General features: G+C 40.8%; 2 protein-coding genes across 7 annotated transcripts in view; both read right to left on the bottom strand.

Annotated features, from left to right (window-relative positions):
• RAB3C (RAB3C, member RAS oncogene family) overlaps positions 1-21,743 on the bottom strand; it is a 398,656-nt gene that overhangs the window by 348,190 nt on the left and 28,723 nt on the right. The gene's annotated exons all lie outside the window — the stretch shown is intronic.
• The window catches only part of GAPT (GRB2 binding adaptor protein, transmembrane), a 35,790-nt gene continuing 28,724 nt past the window's right edge, over positions 14,678-21,743 (bottom strand). For 3 of the 6 annotated variants that reach the window (XM_067730727.1, XM_067730726.1, XM_067730728.1), the window contains one exon: positions 14,678-16,480. In XM_067730727.1, coding sequence (XP_067586828.1) covers positions 15,620-16,093 — 474 coding nt within the window. In that variant the 5' untranslated portion in view covers positions 16,094-16,480 and the 3' untranslated portion in view covers positions 14,678-15,619. Of the gene's footprint in view, positions 16,481-19,623; positions 21,556-21,743 lie in introns of those variants that run through there. The other 3 variants (XM_067730731.1, XM_067730730.1, XM_067730729.1) reach the window with 2 other exon arrangements.

Below are 21,743 nucleotides of genomic sequence, written 5' to 3'. Positions count from 1 at the left end.
TCCATGAGGTGTTCAGCTCAGACATTAAAGAATTGATAAAGAATTGATGACTACTCCAAAGAACAATGTTCACTTCACATCACAATGTAATGTCTAGGTGCTTTACAGTTTTTTTTAAAGGAATTATTCACATATAGAAAATGAAATATCATAGCCCATTAAACTGTGTAACATACCTCTGGGACATGTGTCCTGCAAGAATATAAACTCTCCATATTTGTATTACACAGAAATAATCTGTGAGCTTCATCCTGTGGAGTGACCCACGACTTATGTATAGGTTATATTCCTGGATCTCACCGCTTTTACTGGTGTCGAGAGGTGAGAGTGGAAAGTATGGTATGGGGCTAGAAGGAAAACTTCACTATATATCTTCTTGTATCTTTTGAATTTTGAACCACGTAAATATATAACCATTACATTAAAAAAATTGTCTATTGAAGTTGCCCTTTCTGGATAATTGATGTCTTACAACTCTTGCTGTGTTAGGAAGGTGTTAGCTACTATTATAGAGTGAATGAAGCAACTAGCCTTGAAGAAAATGAGAAAATCGTCTATATGGGTATCTAGAGGAAGAGCATTCCAGGAAGAGGAAACAACTAGGAAAAGGGTCTGAAGGACCCTATTTTATGGTGTGTGAAATCACCCTGGAGAGGAGATTATGGTGAAATTCTTACTACTCCAAAAATATGTCTATTAAGAGCAGTGCCATGCAAATTGCCCCCAAAATTATAGTTACAGGATGATTTTATAACTTTGCAAATTAATTGAAAGATCAGGATTTTGTTTTATAGTTTTAAGTTTTGACTTCTCCTGATTTCTCAGCCTAAATTTTCAATCAAGTGACACAGAGTACCATTTAAAATATACCCTAAAGAATATTGTATATTTGTGGGCCACTAGTGTGCACTGCCTTTAAAAACTTATACAGTTATACAGAGGAAATAGCAATGTAAAAGCAAAAGCATAAAGTATGTTTTACTGTTTTTACTTTAACTTCTTTTAAATTTTTACATTAATCTTTCAAAGATCAACAAATGCAATCATTTTTTTTGAAAAACAGAACTCTTTTATAAATTAAATAGAAAACCCAAGCTTCTCTCTTTGGCTATGTGTCTATTTTTGTTCTCCAGTTGAGTTTTCCAGTTGTCATTGTTCTCTGATCTTTAGCCATTTAATCTCCTTTTGAAAGAGATACACCTTATTTTCCTATCCAAATATGTGCCATAGAGCGTATTTGAACAACCTGAATAGCTGTTTAATAGAGTTAGCTTTGTCGTATTTCATTATTAGAAACTGTTGGGGTGGAAAAATACAACTTATTTTCTTCTTAAATCTTTAATTGTGGGAGTAAAGCAGATATGGTGACCTAAAAAACTAAAAAGGAAAGTATAAATGTATAAAATAAGTGGATTTTTAAAAATTTTGTGTTGGTAAAGAATAGGTTAGGAATAGAGGAGACTATTATTTTTCTAGATAATTACTACTGGCCTTCTCTGCTTTTTAAAAAAAATAATTTTTATTGGAATATAGCTGATTTACAGTGCTGTGTTAGTTTCTGCTGTTTTTAAAGGCTCTCTCCTGAACCTGTATCTCTATCTGTTCCAATTGTCCCTCATTTATTACCAGTACATACTTAGAATAACATACTTAGAATAATTTCCTATTTCCCAAGAGCAGACATGACTATATATGTAGGTAATGCCAAAGAAAATGAAAACAAGTACACGAGTGTCCTCCATGTTGTTCTTTGTTGATGGAATACTGGGGGTAGGGATGATGGAGGGAGATTCTTAAGGGATTCTTAAGTCAGGACATGAGTTGTTAGATAGTGTCTATTATCTCTCAACTCCATAATCATTGTTCTATGGTCTCCTCTATACCACTGGGGATGAGAATCTGCATGTTATATTTCTCAAACTCCCAAGCTCCCTTGTCGGTTGCCTTTTGGTAGGTTTGAAGGTAGGGAGAAGCTCTTGTTCTGCTTTCTCGTGGTACCTCCTGCAGTGATGGCTGCTGCGCATCACTTCCTGGGCTCCTGCTCACATAACTTGATCCCCAAGGAGCAGGCTCAGGGGCATAGGAACTGTGAGCTCTAGTCTAGTCTGGATCATTTCGCTTTAGCTCTCCCTGGGGGAGAATAGGGAGGGAATAGGTTCCTGCAGTTACTGATCTTTTGAGTAGAATTACCTACTCCTTTTTGTTCTCGCAGTCCTGCAACATCTTTGCAACCAATTCCTTTATCAAGTTCCCTCTATCTGAAATGCCTATACACACTCACATATGCATTTTCTACAAAATAGTGAAAAAGTGTGTACTTATATTTTACAAGCTTCCCACCTCTCCTTCTTTAGTCTCTCTCCTACTTTTAGTGTTTTCCTAACAACTAAAACTCCCTCTGACCTCTGGTTTCCCAGAATTTATCATGATGCTTCTGGTTTTCTCATGATGCTCCACTGGGTCCCCATAGTGGCCATGCTCAGATTATCTCTCATATCAAGTCATATGTATCTTGTATTAATATTTCCTGGGACTTCCAAGGTAATGAAGTCTTGTACTCTTCCCCCATCTTAGCTCACCATTTCTTTCTGAAGAAACATTTTACCCTCTCAGTCAGAATTAGACTTTCTCATCTCTGCTCACATAGCTATGAACTTACGCTTCTACTAAAGATAGAATTTATTACATTGTACTAAAACTGTTGGTTTATTTATGTGGCTTTCACAAAAGTCTATGAGTCATTTGACATCATTTCTGTGTCACTACAGTCTAGAATGGCCATGGCATATGAATATATTTAAAAAAAAATAAAGCAGTACATGTTTTATCTGGAACGACATTGAATTCCAAAGATTTGCAGGCCTAATAATGCAAATTAACAGGTGAGTGGCAATATCAGTCCATGATTTGAGGGGGAAAAATGATTATAAGGTTAAGCAGACTATAAACCTCAAGGGTAGAGGCTTGCCTTTCATGTATCTGTATCCTCAGCTTAATACTGTGCTGAGGTATTACATGGGCTAATACCTGGAGGGCTGTAAGAGATGCTCTTAATTAGGCAGCCATGGTGATGAATGTCAAGGATTAAAAAGGACAACTGAGTACCAGAAGGCAGGAATATAGAAGAAATATGAAGACAATTTGGCTTATTTCCTCATAGCATCTTTTTACCAAAAGCCATCTGAAACTCCATTATATCTTCCCCCTGAACCAGCCCAGAATTCCAGAACCTCTGCACTATGTGATCACTTGTCTTAGAAGAAAGCAGTTAATTAGTTGCTCGGATGTGTGGTGGCTCTTCTCTAAATCCCTGTTACTTACCTGAATCATCAACTCTTGAAAGAATTAAGTAGTGGGTAATGGTTTAAGAACACAAAAGGATTTTAGAGACTCTAAAGAGCAAGGAAGAACCCTGTATTGGTGTGAGTTTCAAACTCTGTGACAGGCAGGAGGGATGTGTAATTGGGACTTTGGACACCCTTAAATTACCTTGACCCAAGCAACAACCTCCTATATCATTCTAACTCTTGGACAAGTGCACACACTCAACCAGCAGTCAACGTGGTGGAAGTAACTTCAGGGCATATCAACAATCTTGGGAATTGAAAAGAGGGAAACTTATATCATCATGGCATGGCCCAAATGGGGGTGGATATAATTTTTATGGACACTGTCTCTGTAGGTAATACTTCTGTATCCATCATGAGAATTTCTCAAGGCCCTCCATAATGCTCCAAGGAGGGAAGCTTGTAAAGTATGGCAGCCAAAGAGAGGCAGTAAGATATACAAAAGCTGATGAATTTTGAGCAGAAATGTAGACTGAACTAAGCAAATTTTAATACCCTTTGAACTCATCAAAATAAGTGTGACAGGGCTTCCCTGGTGGCGCAGTGGTTGGGAGTCCGCCTGCCGATGCAGGGGACACGGGTTCGTGCCCCGGTCCGGGAAGATCCCACATGCCGCGGAGCGGCTGGGCCCGTGAGCCATGGCCGCTGGGCCTGCGAGTCCAGAGCCTGTGCTCCACAACGGGACAGGCCACAACAGTGAGAGGCCGGCATACCGCAAAAAAAAAAAAAAAAAAAAAAGTGTGACAACTTTCAGAAGGTGAGCTCTGTGGCAATGAAGTCATTCCAAACATCTGAGTCAATGATTTAACAGTAGAATCAATACAACTTTTAATTGACACATATTGAAATTAGGGATTAAGCTATATCGTTCTAGTGCATTGGAGTTCAACTAAGACTCTCAGAGCTGGTGCGAGGAGCACAGAACTCATCTATCTCCAGCCCAGCCTCCCTCAATCTTGCCCTTGGTTCAGCATTCTTGCCCCTTATTTTCCTGGAAAGGAATTCGGACAAGAGCTGCTTCACTGTTCACATAAGAGGTAGCTATTTTGAATTTTAAAAAGTCGAAGTAGTGCAAGAAGTTTTTTTAGTTATATAAATTCAATTGTGACCATGCTGATCAGAAGTTCTGATTGGTAGTTACAAGTGCATGATTGTTGAAAATTTCAAAATCAATTATTATTATTATTAGTTTTTAACGTCTTTATTGGAATATAATTGCTTTACAATAGTGTGTTAGTTTCTGCTGTATAACAAAGTGAATCAGCTATACATGAACATATATCCCCATATCCCCTCCCTCTTGCGTCTTCCTCCCACCCTCCCTATCCCACCCCTCCAGGTGGTCACAAAGCACGGAGCTGATCTCCCTGTGCTATGCAGTGGCTTCCACTAGCTATCTATTTTACATCTGGTAGTGTATATATGTCCATCAAAATCAATTATTATATAATAAATGCTTATTTTATTGAGCAAAATTTCAAAGCACAAAATCTCTGAAGAAGAAAATCATAAAAAATAATCCTTAATGGTGAAAAGTCCAACAATAATATGTAGGTAATATAACTGAGACAAGTAATACAACAGATTAATGTTTTATATGCATCTTAGGCATTGAATAATTTTTTTTTTTTTTTTTTTTGCAGTACGCGGGCCTCTCACCATTGTGGCCTCTCCCGTTGCGGAGCGCAGCCTCCGGACGTGCAGGCTCAGCGGCCATGGCTCACAGGCCCAGCCTCTCCGCAGCATGTGGGATCTTCCTGGAACGGGGCATGAACCCGTGTCCCCTGCATCGGCAGGCGGACTCTCAACCACTGTGCCACCAGGGAAGCCTTTTTTTTTTTTTTAATTTTTGGCAGCGTTGGGTCTTCGTTGCTGAGCAGAGGCTTTCTCTAGATGTGGCGAGCGGGGGGGCTACTCTTCGTTGCGGTGCGCAGGCTTCTCATTGCGGTGGCTTCTCTTGTGAATCACAGGCTCCAGGCACGCAGGCTCAGTAGCTGTGGTACTCGGGCCTTGAGGGCGCAGGATTCAGTAGTTGTGGCTCGTGGGCTTAGTAGCTCCACAGCATGAGGGATTTTCCCGGACCAGGGATCGAACCCGTGTCCCCGCATTGGCAGGTGGATTCTTAAGCACTGCATCACCAGGGAAGTCCAGGCATTGAATAATCTTAATGTCTGAGGCATTTTCACATATTATTCAATTTCCACAATAACTCTACCGTATTCTTATTAGTGTTACTTATCAGCTGTGGATTTTCTGACTCAGAGTGGATAAATAACTTTTGCAAAGCCACATAGCTAATATTCATTAGAACTGTGATACTAATATAGTCTAGTATATGTTTTAGCATTTATTTTTTCCACTCTATTACACTGCCTAGAAATATTTAAATTCATGCCAGACCTGTGTAGAAAGCTAATCTGTATGAAATTTTCTCAACCAATATTTTCGTGTTTCTAATTATTTTTAATAGCAGTTTACAAGCCCTTCAAAGCAATTGGAGATTTTGCCCTTTCTTTTACACAAACAAGCCAACACAGTGATAATGTCCTATAATAATGGGCCTCTTTTGTGGAAAGGCAGTCATTAATTCTTATTTTCATTCTAGGTAAATTCTGCTATATAATTCATGCTTTAGTAATCCAGTGTAAGTAGCCTGTTCTGACTGCTCAACTACGTCAAGTTCTTCTATTACAAGCTTTAATATCACCATGTTTCTTTCCTTCATAGCATTTATTTATGTTTTTAATTATGCTTTTGTTTGTAGGGTTTTTTTCTGGTATTTCATCTAGACTGCATTGTATGTTTTTATTCACCATTGAGTTCCTATCACAATGCCTAACAGCTGATGCACCGTCAGTAAATATTTGTTAGCTGGGTAACGGCTAAATGGATGCATGGATAGACAGAGGAAGGAAATCAGCACAAGATAGGTCATTTTGGACTGCTGGCATTAAACAAGGCTTCATATGTGATCTGGAATTTAATATAGGCTTTGAGAAGGGGGCAAAATGTTTAACATGTCAATCCACATGTTAAAAATATACACCCTTTATTACAGCTTTTTTTTTCCCATTAAGTGCAGTCGAGGAGATGCATCCTAAATTAAGCCTCACAGCTTTCTTTTTCAACACATGTGGGTGAGAAGGTATTGTTATATTAAGCAACACAGCTAATTAAAAGAGGAAATGAAAATCATTCTTAAATGAAAAGAGTACCACTTCCCCCTCTGGTTTCCTTTACTATTATATATCCTTGAACTATAAAGTGTTTCAGTAGAAAGAACTATTACTAAACAGTAAAATCAAACCATTTCTACAGATCTGCATGACGCATTAGAAATAGTAGGAACAAAGAACTACGTCTTGATTTAGAGCTAAGGGACACATTTGCTTGATTATTGTTTGTTCTGCAGAGGGTCTGAAAAGGAAAGACACACAGGCAGCCCTTTCACTTGCTCCACATACAAGACTCTTAGCCCCCGACTGCCTTTCAGCAGCCTCATTCATGAATATATGTCCTTGCCTAGCCCTTGTAGATGTCTAGCTTTCTCCTTTAGACAGAACGTTCTCTTTTGATTACCATTAAGGGGATTATATATTCTCAAGGTTCTTTTTTTATGCATCTTTTCATTCCTCCTTTTTCTAAATGTTCCCCCTCCCGTGCACTTTTCTAGTCCTCTCCCAAACCTTTGCTCTAAGATTTAATTAGTTGATCTAGCAAATTCAAAAGTAATTATTGCTTTGCTTTTGCTTTTCCACCTTTTGATGTTAAAAGGAGGAGATTCTCCCTTAAATGTAACATCAGATTTTTCCTTGCTCAGGTACTTCACAATATTCTCCTTGATCTTCTGGAACAAACAGAATGAAAATAGCTTCTAGGGCCTTGCCATTCCAGCCCAGAGAGAATATTTGTCATTAGCTCTTCCTTCAAATGTGCTCTCCAGCCCTCTCATTGCAATGCAGTTGTCACAGACATTTCCCCACTTCCTCCCCCTTCCCCTCACCCTGAATGCGCCTCTTCTGTTGGTCATGTGTCTCTCTTATCAGATAATTGAGTTAAAAGTGTATATAGTCTAGACAAATTCTGCCAGATGAAACAAGATGACAAAGGAGTACATTTTAAGAAATAATGACCAAAAGAGGACATGTCGTGCACCACTCCACTCCTGATTGATGGGCTTCATTACTTAGCTCCGGCCACACGAGAACCACATGCATTAAGAAATCTGTATACTCTGCTCTCTTAGGGCTATCTTTGCTTAACATTTAGAAAAATCAGCATCATTTCTAAATGCAGAGAAGGCCCAGCTAAAATAAATAGATAAAAGCAAAGCCCTCAGGAAATGAGACTTGAAAGGATGCTATGAAGAAGACTTGGATTAAGAGACAAACAAAACCTTTCTATTTTCAGTCAATAAGAAAGGCAGCAAGTTACGTTGACTAGCCCTGAGTTCTGATCCTGGTTAGTCATGAATCACTGTATTACTTTAGGGAAGTCACATAAACTTTCTGGGACTCATTGTTCTCATTTGCAATATGAGGAAGTCAGTTTAGATAATTTCCAAGTTATTTTCTCAGTCTGAAATTCCATGATGCTAAGATAGAAGATATCATCTACTAATAATACTGTAATAAAATAACCTGAGCAAGTCTCTCATCGGAATGACTGGGTTCAAATCCTGCCTCCATTTTTTTTTTATTGACACTAAGATCTTTGGTCAGATTTTAACTTCCCTAAGTCTCAATCTTCTCATCTGTAAAATGGGGATAACAACAGTACAAATGCAATAGAATTGTTGGTGAATTAAGAAAGATAATTCACATAAAGCCTTATCATGGTGCTTGGTGCTCAGAAGCCAGTCCAATCGTAGGAATGTAACAAGGACTACAGTCTTCTCAGAAACACCTAAGAAGGAAAATAAGATGTACATTTCTGTGTATTTGCTTGATGAGTTTCCAATATCCTAATTTGATATTTAAAAAATCATATGTTAATAAAGCCTAGTTAATTATATTCCTCCTCCTAAATTCTCAGTATCACAATTAATATGTCAGTCTAGCATGGAGTGGAGCATGGAGTGGGCCTGAGGCAACAGCTAGACTCTGCTTTTCACTGAGCCTCAACCTTATGGCTTTTACAGCTTCCGGGCTTCTGGGGAGCTCACCTCAGACCCAGCTAGCCACCGTCTCTGTCACTAACAAAGATTTAGAATACATGTGGCAGTGGATGGTCTGACTTCCATAATTTTCAGTCTTAACTATTCACTAAAGCCAGTCTGTCCTTAAAAAGGAAAAGCACTCCAGAACCACTGAGCTTTTGTTCCCATGGCAACAGCGCAGGTCAATAGCTGCAGTCACACCTTCATCAGCCTTGATTGCATCTGGCAATTTACCATCTTCTGTGCTTCCTTTTGTTTGAGCCTCTCTCATTTGCTTAATTCCCATCTCTATTGGGAGAATCGCAAAATGCAAAACTACGGGAGCTGAATTTAAATGAAAAGCTATGGGAGCCTTAATAAAACACTGGAGAGCACGGCTTATTTTATAAAACTCATAGACATGTGCTTGTTAGAATCAAGTCCCATATCCTGAACCTCAGAATCTCGCTTCCCCTATTCTGTTACAGCTGAGAAATTATTTATTTGCAATACCCTATGGTTTTTGGAAAAATCGATGCCACTTCTGCCTTCCAAGATCCTATTCTGATATCATGGGTATCAGCTTTGTCAGGATAAAGTCCAAATTCCTCAGCTTGTCACACAAAGCCCTATATCAGCTGACCTTTGCTCACAGCACCACCTTCCTCTTGCCCGTCTCCCTTTACACTCTTATTTCTCTTCTTTCACTTCTTGAACACATCCTATACTCTGGGTCCTCACGCATGCTGTCCCCTCTTTTTGGAACATCATTCCCTCAGCCTCCTTGCCTGGCTATCTCGTAATTGTCCTCCAGGTCTCAGTTTAGGTGTCACTTTCCACAGGAAAGCCTTCTTAACCCCAAGCCTGGAGAGTCTTCCATTACACCACGTGCTTCCCTGTTACACCATTATCTCAATACATTCTAATAGCCTGTAGAAGTATCAGAACTCCTTAAAACTGTGTAAGCCCACCGAATGCAGAGGCAGGGTCTGTCTCTACACCCTCCATCCACTAACCCCTCTGCTGAATTTGCAGTGCTCCTTAAGTGTCTGATACATCACAGGCGCTTCACAAATATTTGTTGCATGACTGAAATCACTTTATCCTACTAGATCATGAGAGTCCCTTGTTATAAATTTCATGACTTTGGTGTTCTGCAACTCCCTGTCTATCCAACTGTAAGCATCTACCAGAAGGTGCTTTTATTCAAGATGTATTTGCAATTTTCCTATCCTTTACAGGGATTTCAGTAGATAACCAGTCACTTAAAGTGGACAAATTCTAAAATCCCTGGTCTGTGGTCTGTGTTTTTTTTTCATGATTTAGTCCACTAACCACTGATTTTTAGGTCAGCTCAATGCAGTTATCCTAAAAAGACTTAAAAATAAGGAACAAACAAAAATGTTGAAGTAAATGAAATAAGTAGCACTACTGAGCCATACACCTATAGTCATCAGACAAGTCCACTACCAGGCCTAGCAAGCCCTGGACCCCTTCTTGCTACTATACACAGAGTCTTATGTTTCAGAGCTCATCAGTCAGCAGTCAGCGGAAGAGAAGGACAGACACACTGTTTGCTAAATGTGACACCACCTGAATTCAGTGACTGGGGATCACAGGGACAAATCTTGAGCCAGGCACTAATGTTGAAGAGGCAGCTACTCAGTACGTGGTATACTGACACCATGATACTTTGAGGCTGGAGTTTCTGACACTGCGACATTCTGAACTGTCAGCTTCTGAAATTATTAGCAAGCATCCCATGCAGTGGATACCCTCCCTTTATCTCTGAGCCTTCTCTGATCCCATCATTAATTTCATTTCTATGTCTGAGTGAAACCCACACCTTGACCTCTAGCCATCAGTCTGACCCATGCTGAATTTCAGATGTCTGAACGATAATAATACTGCATAGAAATAAGCATTAGATGGTGAGCTATGTGAGTCAAATGCTTCCAAAGGACATTGGGGGCAGGAGAGTTCAGGCATAAATGTCTAAGTCACCTGGGGAAGAAGTGTGAGAAGAAGCTGGGAGCTAAGGAAAGCCTCATGGAGCACCACTGTGCTGAATGGGTGTACAAGAGGAAAGGAACTTGCAAAAGAGCTGAGGAGGGGAGAGAGGGAACAAGAATACCATGCTGCAAAGTGATAACACAATATAAGCACTAAAAGGGGACGATGGAGTTTATAACTCCCTGAATCGTAAAAAACCAGCTGGTTATTGTGGCTTAGAAGAGCAGTTAAAAAGGTGGAAATAGGGTTTCCCTGGTGGCGCAGTGGTTGAGAGTCCGCCTGCCGATGCAGGGGACATGGATTCGTGCCCCAGTCCGGGAAGATCCCACATGCCGCGGAGCGGCTGGGCCCGTGAGCCATGGCCGCTGAGCCTGCACGTCCGGAGCCTGTGCTCCGCAACGGGAGAGGCCACAACAGTGAGAGGCCCGCGTACCGCAAAAAAAAAAAAAAAAAAAAAAAAAAATGTGGAAATAGGGTCATCTTTCCCCTCTTTTCCCTTTCCTCCATGGAACCCAATGTCCAGTCTCCCCACTGGCCTAAGTGCCACACCTGCTCTGCTCCTTCTACTGATGTGGCACGAAGCTCACTTGTGCTGAGACAGCAAAGAAGTCTCATGGCACTGAATTTCTATTAAAATCTGGCTTAATATATCCTTGCATAATAGTGATATTCAAAATAATATTTGTAAGTTTTCCCATTTTGTTATTTTCCAAAGTATTTCAGCAATTTCACTAAAAATGTTAGCCTTCAAGAAAACACCTTAATGATTTGATCGGCAAACATAATTGAGCATATCCTATAAGCGAGTACTGGTGATCAAGCAGGGAGTAAGACAGAAAATGTTTCTGACCTCATGGAACTTACATTCTAGGTAAAGAGAGCAGATTATAAACATACAAGAACACTTGTCAGGTAGTGATAAGTCTATGAAGGCAACTAAAGCAAGGAAAAGGGTCTGAGATTCACAGTAGGGGGCCATTTCAGATTGGGGGGTCAGCTCTGAGTACGTGTCCTTTGATCAGAGAGTTCAATGAAATGAGGAGTTCACAGTGTGAATATCTGGAGGAAGAGCAGTCAGGGCTGAGATAATGTAATGTCCCTGAATTCAGGCAAGTTTGAGGACCAGCAAGAAGGCTAGTGATCACATAAGTACACTTCCATGACAAGGACGGGTGCAATTACCAATATGTTTACCAGTAGCCAATTGTTATCTACATTCAACAAGGTTAGAAAGGCAGTAAAGGCAGACAACTTCTTCCTCCTTTTTATATCTACTTACCTTACTAGCAATTCTTTTTTTTTTTTTTTTTTTTTTACGGTACGCGGGCCTCTCACTGTTGTGGCCTCTCCCGCTGCGGAGCACAGGCTCCGGACGCGCAGGCTCAGCGGCCATGGCTCACGGGCCCAGCCGCTCCGCGGCATGTGTGATCTTTCCGGACCAGGGCACGAACCCGTGTCCCTGCATCGGCAGGCGGACTCTCAACCACTGCACTACCAGGGAAGCTCCTTATTAGCAATTCGTGTGTGTGTGTGTGTGTGTTGGGGGAAACAACAGAGGGGGTAAAGGAAATTGTCATTCAACTTCTCTTTTTACCATACATGCCCTCCATTCTCCGTCCCGCTATTTCCTATTCTCGTTTCTCTCTCTCCTTCTCTCATTTCCCCCACTCTTCTCCTCCTCCTCTTCTCTATCTTCGTCCCCACCTCCCCTTTCAAATTTCTATCTTCCATCTGCATCCTTTACAATATTTCTGTACCTTCTTAAAATCTCAAAAGTGAAAATCGTCCTTGAGAGATAAAAAGATTGTTTACATCGGCTGAGAATAGCAGTTTGCATTTGAGTTAGATTATTAGCGAAATTAACCACATGTACCACAATTAAAAGAGGAAGGAAGTTGGGGGTGGGGAAAAAGACCCAGTAGCGTCAAATATAATGAGCGCGGCTTTACGAGGTACTCACAGAAATGTCGGCATGTTCACACCCCGTGACTCGTAGCTAGTCTCTGCAGGGTTTCATGGCCAACATCCAGCAACAACGAGCACCTGGCTCCTTGCCCCGGCGCTCACGCCTGCAACTTGCAAAGTTTCACTTCAGTCTGACTTAACACTTCATCATAAAGGTAATAATAATATACCCCAATAAGAGGGTAGAGTAATATACCCCAACCCACTATTGATCTCCCAGCAAATGGGCCCTTGCTTAGCTCACTGAGAAACCTTGCTTTACCTCCTCCCGATGAATGCTCAGACCAGACTGGTAAGGCGGCTCCTCCAGTGCCCACCTGTGGCTACTCACCTCCACAGGGAGTCTCGTGACCCCTTTAGATAATACCACTTCAGCTGTTCTGGATTAACCCCCTCTTCGTTCCAGCCTGATTCCCACCATCCTACCAAGACACAGATACTCTCTGGTGGTGTTTCTGGCAGGTAATTTTCAGCTCCTATGATTGAGTACTAGGTAGGCATGGGTATAGATTACTCTAGCAAAAAACTTACTGTTTGGGACTTCAAAATGACCATGTGGTCCGGGACCAACATAAATGCTTGAGATCAACATAAATCCTTTTCTCCTCTAGAAAGTGAATAGGAGCCGTTTCAAACCTCGCCAGGCTTTATGGACTTTCATTAATGAGTAGTAAGGTACTGAACATTCTTTACTGTCTTGAGCACTTCCATCTTGACCCTTTCCAGTTATTTCTCAACCTGGTAGCTCTTCTAAAAATGTAATGTTGTCACTCCTCTGCTTAAAATCATTTTTTTAGATTCCACTTGCACCCACGTCAGAGTCCAAGCCACCTACCAAGACCTACGAGAAGCTGCGCTGTGTCTACTCTTCCCCCCTTTGCCAACACATCAGGTGCCACTTCAGCCCTCTCTCACCAAGCTCCAGCCACCATGGCTTTCTTTAAGTTCCCAGAGCACCACACATTCTTTCATGCCTCAGATTCTCTCCATATGCTGGTTCCTTTCTTGCCCATCACCGCATTTACAGAACCCCTTTCACCCTCAGGTCTCAGCTTAAGCGTGCCTTTAGAGAGGCCTCCTTCGGCCATCTTATTAAAATTCAAATCCTCTTCCCTACTGAACGAATGCCATTGTTCTCAAAAACAGAAAGCTTTTGGGCTTCCCTGGTGGCGCAGTGGTTGAGAGTCCGCCTGCCGATGCGGGGCACACGGGTTTGTGCCCCGGTCCGGGAAGATCCCACATGCCGCGGAGCGGCTGGGCCCGTGAGCCATGGCCGCTGAGCCTGCGCATCCGGAGCCTGTGCTCCGCAATGGGAGAGGCCACGGCAGTGAGAGGCCCGTGTACCGCAAAAAAAAAAAAAAAAAAAAAACAGAAAGCTTTTTTTTCTTCACAGCACCTACTATACCATTTTTAGTTGTATCACTCAGGGTCCACTTCGGGAAATGGAAACCATACCAGCTTGTCTGAAAAGGGAGGACCAAATATAAAGCATCAATTTAAAAAAAGTACTGGCAGACTGAAAAGACAAAAAGAGGACACTGAGGTACCAGAGAGATAGGAAATGCGGGAAATAGCCACCAGACCTAAGGCTGGGGATCATCAGAAACTAGGAGGAGGTGTCCTGCAGGGCTGGGACCCAGAGCTCAAGGTTCCGTTTGCTTCCTGCCAGTCCCTCAGGAGCTTGGAGGAGGGCCTGAGGGGCTGGTTCTCAGATACCAAGGAAAGGGTGCTGCTTGGCTGGTGCCGGCAACTCTGACAAGGTGCAAAGAAGCTGGTTCTGGGAGTGCTGGGAGAATTAGAAACTGCGAACAACCAGTGATGCTGGAGTAAGTTAAATGACAACAGTACCTTCTCAGAACAGCAAGGAGAACGAGAACGAGCAAGGCCCCTTTTCCTTCCTGTTTGTTGCCTACCATTCTTCCTCACTGCCCGCTATTGACAGATCCTAACGTGGATACACCTGGCAAAGGAAAAAGGTATTGATAGTTTGCAGAGTTCCAGCCTGAGCAATTTAGAGCAGCATATCCAAGGGTGGGTTTAGAGACAGCTTAATAAATAGCATCGTATTTGTTTGTTTTTTGTCTTTTCTTTCGTACTAGACAGAACATGTTCAGGACCCATGTCTTTCTTTTCACTATTTTACCCCGTCCATTTGTACAGCACAGTAAGAAGTAAATAGAAGGTACTCAATAAATATTCCTTGGATGGATGAATTTATTAGATTGTTTTCAAAAGGACTTAGTAAAATATACAGTTCAATTCTTGTCAACTGAATAATATTGAGTGCCTCACACGGCGGTCTAAGCATTGGAGCTAAAATATGAATATGAGACAGTTCCTGACTATTTAGTAGGGAATTTAAGACATCGTCATAGGACACTAAATAATAAAATGCCATTGCAAACATTCGTATGTTTAAACGCCCAAAGAATTGAATAGGCAGCCAAATCTATAGGAGATCAGGAAAAGAAAAAAGGCAAATGTAGGTTTGGAATGATTCAAGAGACTTGTGGAAGAAGTTATGATCTGAGGCAGGCTTAGGAGGGGGTGGACAAGCAAAGCTGTGGAGGAGGGATGGGTTCGGCAGGTTTTCAGATGATTCTGATGAAAACGAAGTGAGAGATTAGTAGAAGTCACTGGAAAAGTGAATTTGAACCAGCTGTGTAAAATCATGAATTCTGGAGTTAGAATTATGAGTAGTATGTCTTTTACAAAGAGGCGACATTAAGAGGTTATATGCAAAGGAGTGATGTGGCCGTTGGGAATATTTTCTGCAGATGAATCGGGCAACATCATGGGGATAGATGCAGCATCACTGATTATGTAGAAACTAGAGCCAGAAAGACTAGTTAGCAGACTGGGACAACAATCCTGGGCCAGAAAAGAAGGTGGAGATAGAAAAAGAAGAAAAATATAACAAGTAATGTTCAGAAGGAAGAATCAGTAAAACATAACGCAGAATTAATCCAGGGCAAGGAGGGTGGAGAGGATATCTAGAGTTAATCCACAGTGATACATGCAGAGAGGATTCGGAAGGGTGGAGATAAAACAGAGATCATTGAGTTTGAACAGAAGAACTTGATTAATAATGTTATCAGTACAATAAAAGTTCCAGAAAATATTTATCCTCCAATAACTAAACCCACATTTTGAAAAGTTAATAAGAATCCGGAAGAATATATATGTCTTCATCTTGAGGTTCTTCAGAAGTATCAGGCTTCTGGCGGGTATAATAGTCACATGGTGTCTCATTTCCATAGATGTGTTCCTTGAAATTGGTCTGCCAAGTGTTTTCATATACTCCCTTGTCTGTTTCTTCTTTAGCTTGGGGAGGACACGCTTCCACATTTTCATAGTTGCCATGTGTGTTAGTGTCCTTCCCAGCAGAGCTGTGGTCTTGGGTTTGAACTGAGATTTTATGCCTTGGGCCGATAACCTGGGAGCTCAAGGAGACTCTTTTACTTTGGTCTTTTCTCTTTTTTCTCCTTTGCAAAAACTTTGGTAAGGTAAGTTGCCTTGTATTACGCTGTTTCCAGTGCCAAACACACCCAATTCCACAGATCACCAACAGTAAAAGAAGGGAAATTCCTATGGAAACGGCCACTGAAGTATTTCCACAGCTTTTCAGCATTTCTGCACAGTATTGTTTTGTAGTATGGTGTAGCCCTTAATGAATTCACAGGTACAGTCCACTGTAATTCTTTGTAGGATATGGTCTGAAAGTAATTTTGGAAGTTCTTTTAGGCATTTCTGTTTCAGATATGAAAGAACATCATGGCAAAGTCCTGGTGTACATAGAGGAGAGGTGAGTAAACTTGATTTTGGAAGCTGGCTCTTGTTGTAGCTGATGATTATACAATTGTTGTTGTATAATTGCACCGTGTCGGGGGGATTTCATTCAACTCCGCTTCCTTTTCTATCAATGAATCACAAAATGAAGCACAAATGAGTGGAAACTAATAGCAGAGCAGAAAACTCAAGGAAGGGAAGGTTGAACGATCTACCATCCACGTGCCTGCTGTAAATCAGAAACATTTTAATTGCGTATTTAGTACATAGCATAGTCAAAAATCTGCCAATTTCTACCACTACATTAAGCACCAGCATTTAGTGAGCTCTTCCTTCAGGGTAGAATACAGTACTAGCTGTTGCATTTAGTGACTTTTTGTTTTAATATAAAATACAGTACGAGCTGTTGTGTGTGTGTGTGTGTGTGTGTGTGTGTGTGTGTGTGTGTGGTGGGGGGAGAGTTAAAAGAACCTGTCTCTGCTGAAGCCTGAGTGGTTTTATCACTTAGATTTCAACATGGTTTTTGACCATAAGGCTAATAATTTTCAAGAGAAAGTTAATGCTTCAAACACAATAGGAGCAAAGAGATAAGAGTATAGATGTGCAATCATTTCCATTACCCATCACCTCCTCTGTGAAACCTTGCCTGTCCCTCTTTGTAATGATCTGGGACCATGTCTTTTCCCTAATCACACATTCCCCTGTATCCCCATATTAATGAGTCAGTTCTCTATTATAGCATGGCAATCTAAATTACAGGAAATTGTTTGTCTTCCTATCTGGTTAAACGGTGGACAAGGGATCAGGTCTTTTCCTCTGAATACTCCTAGAGAAAAGCGTAACACCTAGCACAAAAAAGACACTCAGTCAATATTTATTGAATAAATGATTAAATAAACATAGAACTCCAAATCTAAGCATCTAATTGTTTAAGTTCACAGTTTAAAACTCGAGACATGTCTTCTAAAAGGTACAGTGTATACTTAAAAAAAGAAAAGAGCTCTTTGATGTAACACAAAATACCTAAAACCAAAATATTTAAAACAAAATTTGAAAGACTTCCTCTCACTAGTCTTCTCACAACTTCCAGTAAATAACTTCCATTTAATTAAGATAATTTTAGAGTGCTACCTGTTGATGCTTTAAAATAGCAAAGAGGAGAGAAAAATGGAAGTGTTCAACTCGGCTGAGTGTTCTATTATGATTTTATCAACAAAATATTATTACTGTATGTTTTTAGCCTAGTCAAAGAAATACTTATACCCAATATTGTTTTCATTATTGTTGTTGTTTTCTTCCAGTTTTATTGAGATATAATTGATATATACCACTGTATCAGTTTACGGTGTACAACATGATGATTTGATATATGTGTGTATTGTGAATTGATCAAAACACTAAATTTAGTTAATATGCATCAGGTCAGTTACAATTTTTTTTCTTGTAATGAGAACTTTACGATCTACTCTCTTAGCAACTTTCAAATAAATAATACAGTATTGTCAACTATAGTCATCCAATTTCATAGTGCTTATGAGATGATTGTCATGATCCACTGAATGTCATCATCAATAATATTTAGTTATTTGGGGTCAGCTTCTAAACACTTTTACACAGATTATCTCATTTAATCCTACCATGCACAGCTGTCATGTTAAATAGATACTACTGTTATGCCCATTTTGTATGTGAGAAAAGAGAGGATTTAAAAAGTTAAGTAACTTCTTTAATGACTAAGAAGTGATTAAATCTGGATTCAAGTAAAAATTTCCCCCAAATATTATTCCTACCCACATTTCTATGAATGTCTATCAAGCACATCCATTGCTAAATTTTTATAGATGATTAGCTCTGAGGTTCTTGAGTGTTCGGAATCGTATCTTATTCATCTTTATATTACCAGCAGCAGTACTAGACACAGAATAGCTAGCTTGCTAAATATGTGTTAATGAAGGGAGCAACCTGCATTAGGATAAAAATAGTCATGATAAACAGGAAAAAAGAAACCCCATGAAATTGTGCCCTGCTCTCAGTAGGAACTCATGTACAACAGTGAACTTTTCTAAATTTGTTCAAGGTTAGAATACATCAATGTGCAAATTTTCAATTGGCATTTCACATAAAATATGAAATTAAATAGGAGATGCAGTTAACTCATAACATTTATTTGATAAAACTATAGGGACAGACACCCCAGACTGCAACATCTTTTACTCTCTTTGGAACTTTTGTAGGTTCCCTCCTTTAAAAGGCCAGACACAGTGCTTGTGTTCAAAGGCAAAGGTTTGGCAAGTGACTTTAACCATTCGGAGCCCACTTCCTTTTTTTTGCAGCAGTTGAGAACTGACCATATGTAAGATATTTCATGGTATAAATGATTACTCATTTAAGTAAATATTTGCCAGCATATTTGAACTAAATTTCACATATTGATTGAAATTAATCAGCTTTTTAAAAGCTGCCAGGATTGCAACAGCAGTGAGGAAGGCTAACTACTGTCCTCTGAGGATAAGGTAAGAAATTGCTCTCTGGATTTTCGAGAGGAGAATTTATTTTTAACCATCTATGTTCTTCTATGTAGACATTCCAGTACATTCCCAATATTTTTTTTTTTTTTTTTTTTGCGGTACGCTGGCCTCTCACTGTTGTGGCCTCTCCCATTGCGGAGCACAGGCTCCGGACGCGCAGGCTCAGCGGCCATGGCTCACGGGCCCAGCCGCTCCGCGGCATGTGGGATCTTCCCGGACCGGGGCACGAACCCCCATCCCCTGCATCAGCAGGCGGACTCTCAACCGCTGCGCCACCAGAGAAGCCCTACATTCCCAATATTAAAGCTGTTTGTCAAAGTAGTGTTCTCTGAGATAAAGACAAGGAGACATTTTACAGGAAAATAAATGCATCTGTCCTCTTTCTTCAAAATAACAATAGGAAAAACCCTGCAAGACATGAATAAAGACCTACTAGAATGGGATACATATGTTAAACAAGAGTCCTTCAAATATAACTTATAGGTTTCACTTTGCCCAATTTGAAAGAAGACTGCTTCTGTTTTGGAAGACAATTCCAACAGGTTACCTAACAATTATTTGTCTTAAGACCACAAATTGTTGACAAACTTCTGAAATTTTCAGTCAGATACTGTCCTTCTGTTTGAAACCAAGTCAACAACAAAGCATACTCTTATCCTTGTGAGGCTCTATACTAGTAAAGAAACATTAACCTCACTCTCAATTTGTAAAGTGGTTTTTCAACGTATGGCCACCTAATTCTACAAACTGTGTTTGATAAGATAAAAAGCCATTGATTATTTAAAATGAACTAGTTTTTATAGTTTTCATTTCACACAAACACCTTAAAGCAGGTCTTACTTACCTTGAGATTGGTATGCCGAGCTTTCTTTTGGTTATGTTTTAAACCCGCTTTTGTTTAGAACTTGTTCCTCTTTTTCACATAGGTCGGTTACTTCCTTCTTTACTCCCTCCTTTCAGATCATTTCATACTTGCAAAGTTTCCTGGCTCTAGAGGAAGTTCTCATCAGATGCACAAGAATTAAGATAAATTGCACGAGTTTTTGAGTAAGGAAGTCCAGCCCTTCATCTTTACCCAGTAATAATTCTCCAACTATATCAGAAAATGATGCCTAAAGCCTAGGTGGTGTTTTTATTTGAGCAATATTTGCAGTCTCCACTTTATTTTTGTTTCTTTTAAACATCAGAAATTTATTCTCTCACATTATGGAGGCCAGAAGTCCAAAATCAAGGGGTGGGCAGGGGCGGTACTTCTGGACACCCCAGGGGAGAATCCATCCAGGCCTCTCTCCCAGCTTCTGGTGCTTCCTGGCGACCCCCGGTGTTCCTCATCTTGTGGACACATCACCCCCATCTCTGCTCCATTGTCTCATGGCTTCTCCTCTTGTCTTTTCCTCTATGTATCTCTTATAAGGTCACTGTCATTGGATGTAGGACCACCCAGATAATCCAGGGTGATCTTTTCACAGACCCTTCATTTAATTACACCTGCAAAGACCCTACTTCCAAATAAGGTCCTGTTCACAGCTTCCAGGAATTAGGATTTGGATGGCTCTTTTAGGGGCTTGGTGGGGGGGGTCACCATTCAACCTACTACAATACCTAAAAGAGTGTGCATTTTACCTTTTAATTTTTATAACTTTTTTTTTTTGCGGTACGCGGGTCTCTCACTGTTGTGGCCTCTCCCGTTGCTGAGCACAGGCTCCGGACACGCAGGCTCAGCGGCCATGGCTCACGGGCCCAGCCGCTCCGTGGCATGTGGGATCTTCCCGGACCAGGGCACGAACCCGTGTCCCCCCCCCATCGGCAGGTGGACTCTCAACCACTGCGCCACCAGGGAAGCCCAAATTTTTATAACTTTTAAAAGTTTAATTCTGTGTGTAATCTTCAGGCAGTCCTCACTTTAGAATAAATAAGTCATTTTATTAGTACTTTAAAATTTTTAAAAAGAAATATTTTAAAATGTAGTAATGCATAGGTCTTTATTTATTTGCTTGTATGTTAGAACAGTCCTTGTTCCAAGTACTATGTCCCAGTGCCCCAGGTTACATCTACACATGTCAAACCAGTGTCCCAATTTTTGTTCAGAATATGCTAATATTCTTTTAAATTAAATTGATAAGACGGGATTTCCTAAAGTATATTCCAAAGTGTACTACTTCTGGAATTTTCTAGTAGAAGTTTCATCAAGTAAATTTGGAAAGTACTGCTTGCCTGGAGACTCATAGGCACTCAGCATACTAAAAGCTATGAGCAGTCCTACAGCAAGCAAACAAAACAAAACAAAACCAAACATGAAAGAAAAACTGTTTCACTTCATTTAATAATAGTCGCCAGCATTTTCTGAGCACTACTATGTATTTAAAGCCTTTGTGTGCTACTCAGTAAATCCTGACAACAGCTTGATAGGAGAGGACTCTATTCGTCCTTTCTTACAGAGGAGGGGAGGAAGGCTGAGTGGTGAGGTACTCACTCCCCCGTGTGGCTGGCAGTTTGCTTCCATCACCTGTGTGCTAAAGTCACCATACTAGCTGTCTCGCTAGGCTGAAGGACAAGTCTCCATCACGGAACCCTTATCTAACAGCATCTCTCAGAGGACAACTCTGCGGAATACCAAAATGGGAAATGGTGAATTAGACAGACAAGATGATAAAGTAACGGAAGTTTTGCCTTTTATGTTGTACTGGAACTTTTTCAAGCACAGAGGATGAACTTTGCATGAGGCAGTTTAAAAGAAGATTTAGTGGGCTTCCCTGCTGGTGCAGTGGTTGAGAGTCCGCCTGCCGATGCAGGGGATGCGGGTTCGTGCCCCGGTCAGGGAGGATCCCACATGCCACGGAGCAGCTGGGCCCGTGAGCCATGGCCGCTGAGCCTACGCGTCCGGAGCCTGTGCTCCGCGATGGGAGAGGCCACAACAGTGAGAGGCCCGCGTACCGCAAAAAAATAAATAAATACATAAATAAA

The sequence above is a fragment of the Pseudorca crassidens genome, chromosome 3 (genome assembly GCF_039906515.1).
Source record: "Pseudorca crassidens isolate mPseCra1 chromosome 3, mPseCra1.hap1, whole genome shotgun sequence".
NCBI classification, from domain to species: Eukaryota; Metazoa; Chordata; class Mammalia; order Artiodactyla; family Delphinidae; genus Pseudorca; species Pseudorca crassidens.
Note: the sequence above shows the minus strand (reverse complement) of the source record. Positions and strands in the feature narration are given on the sequence as shown.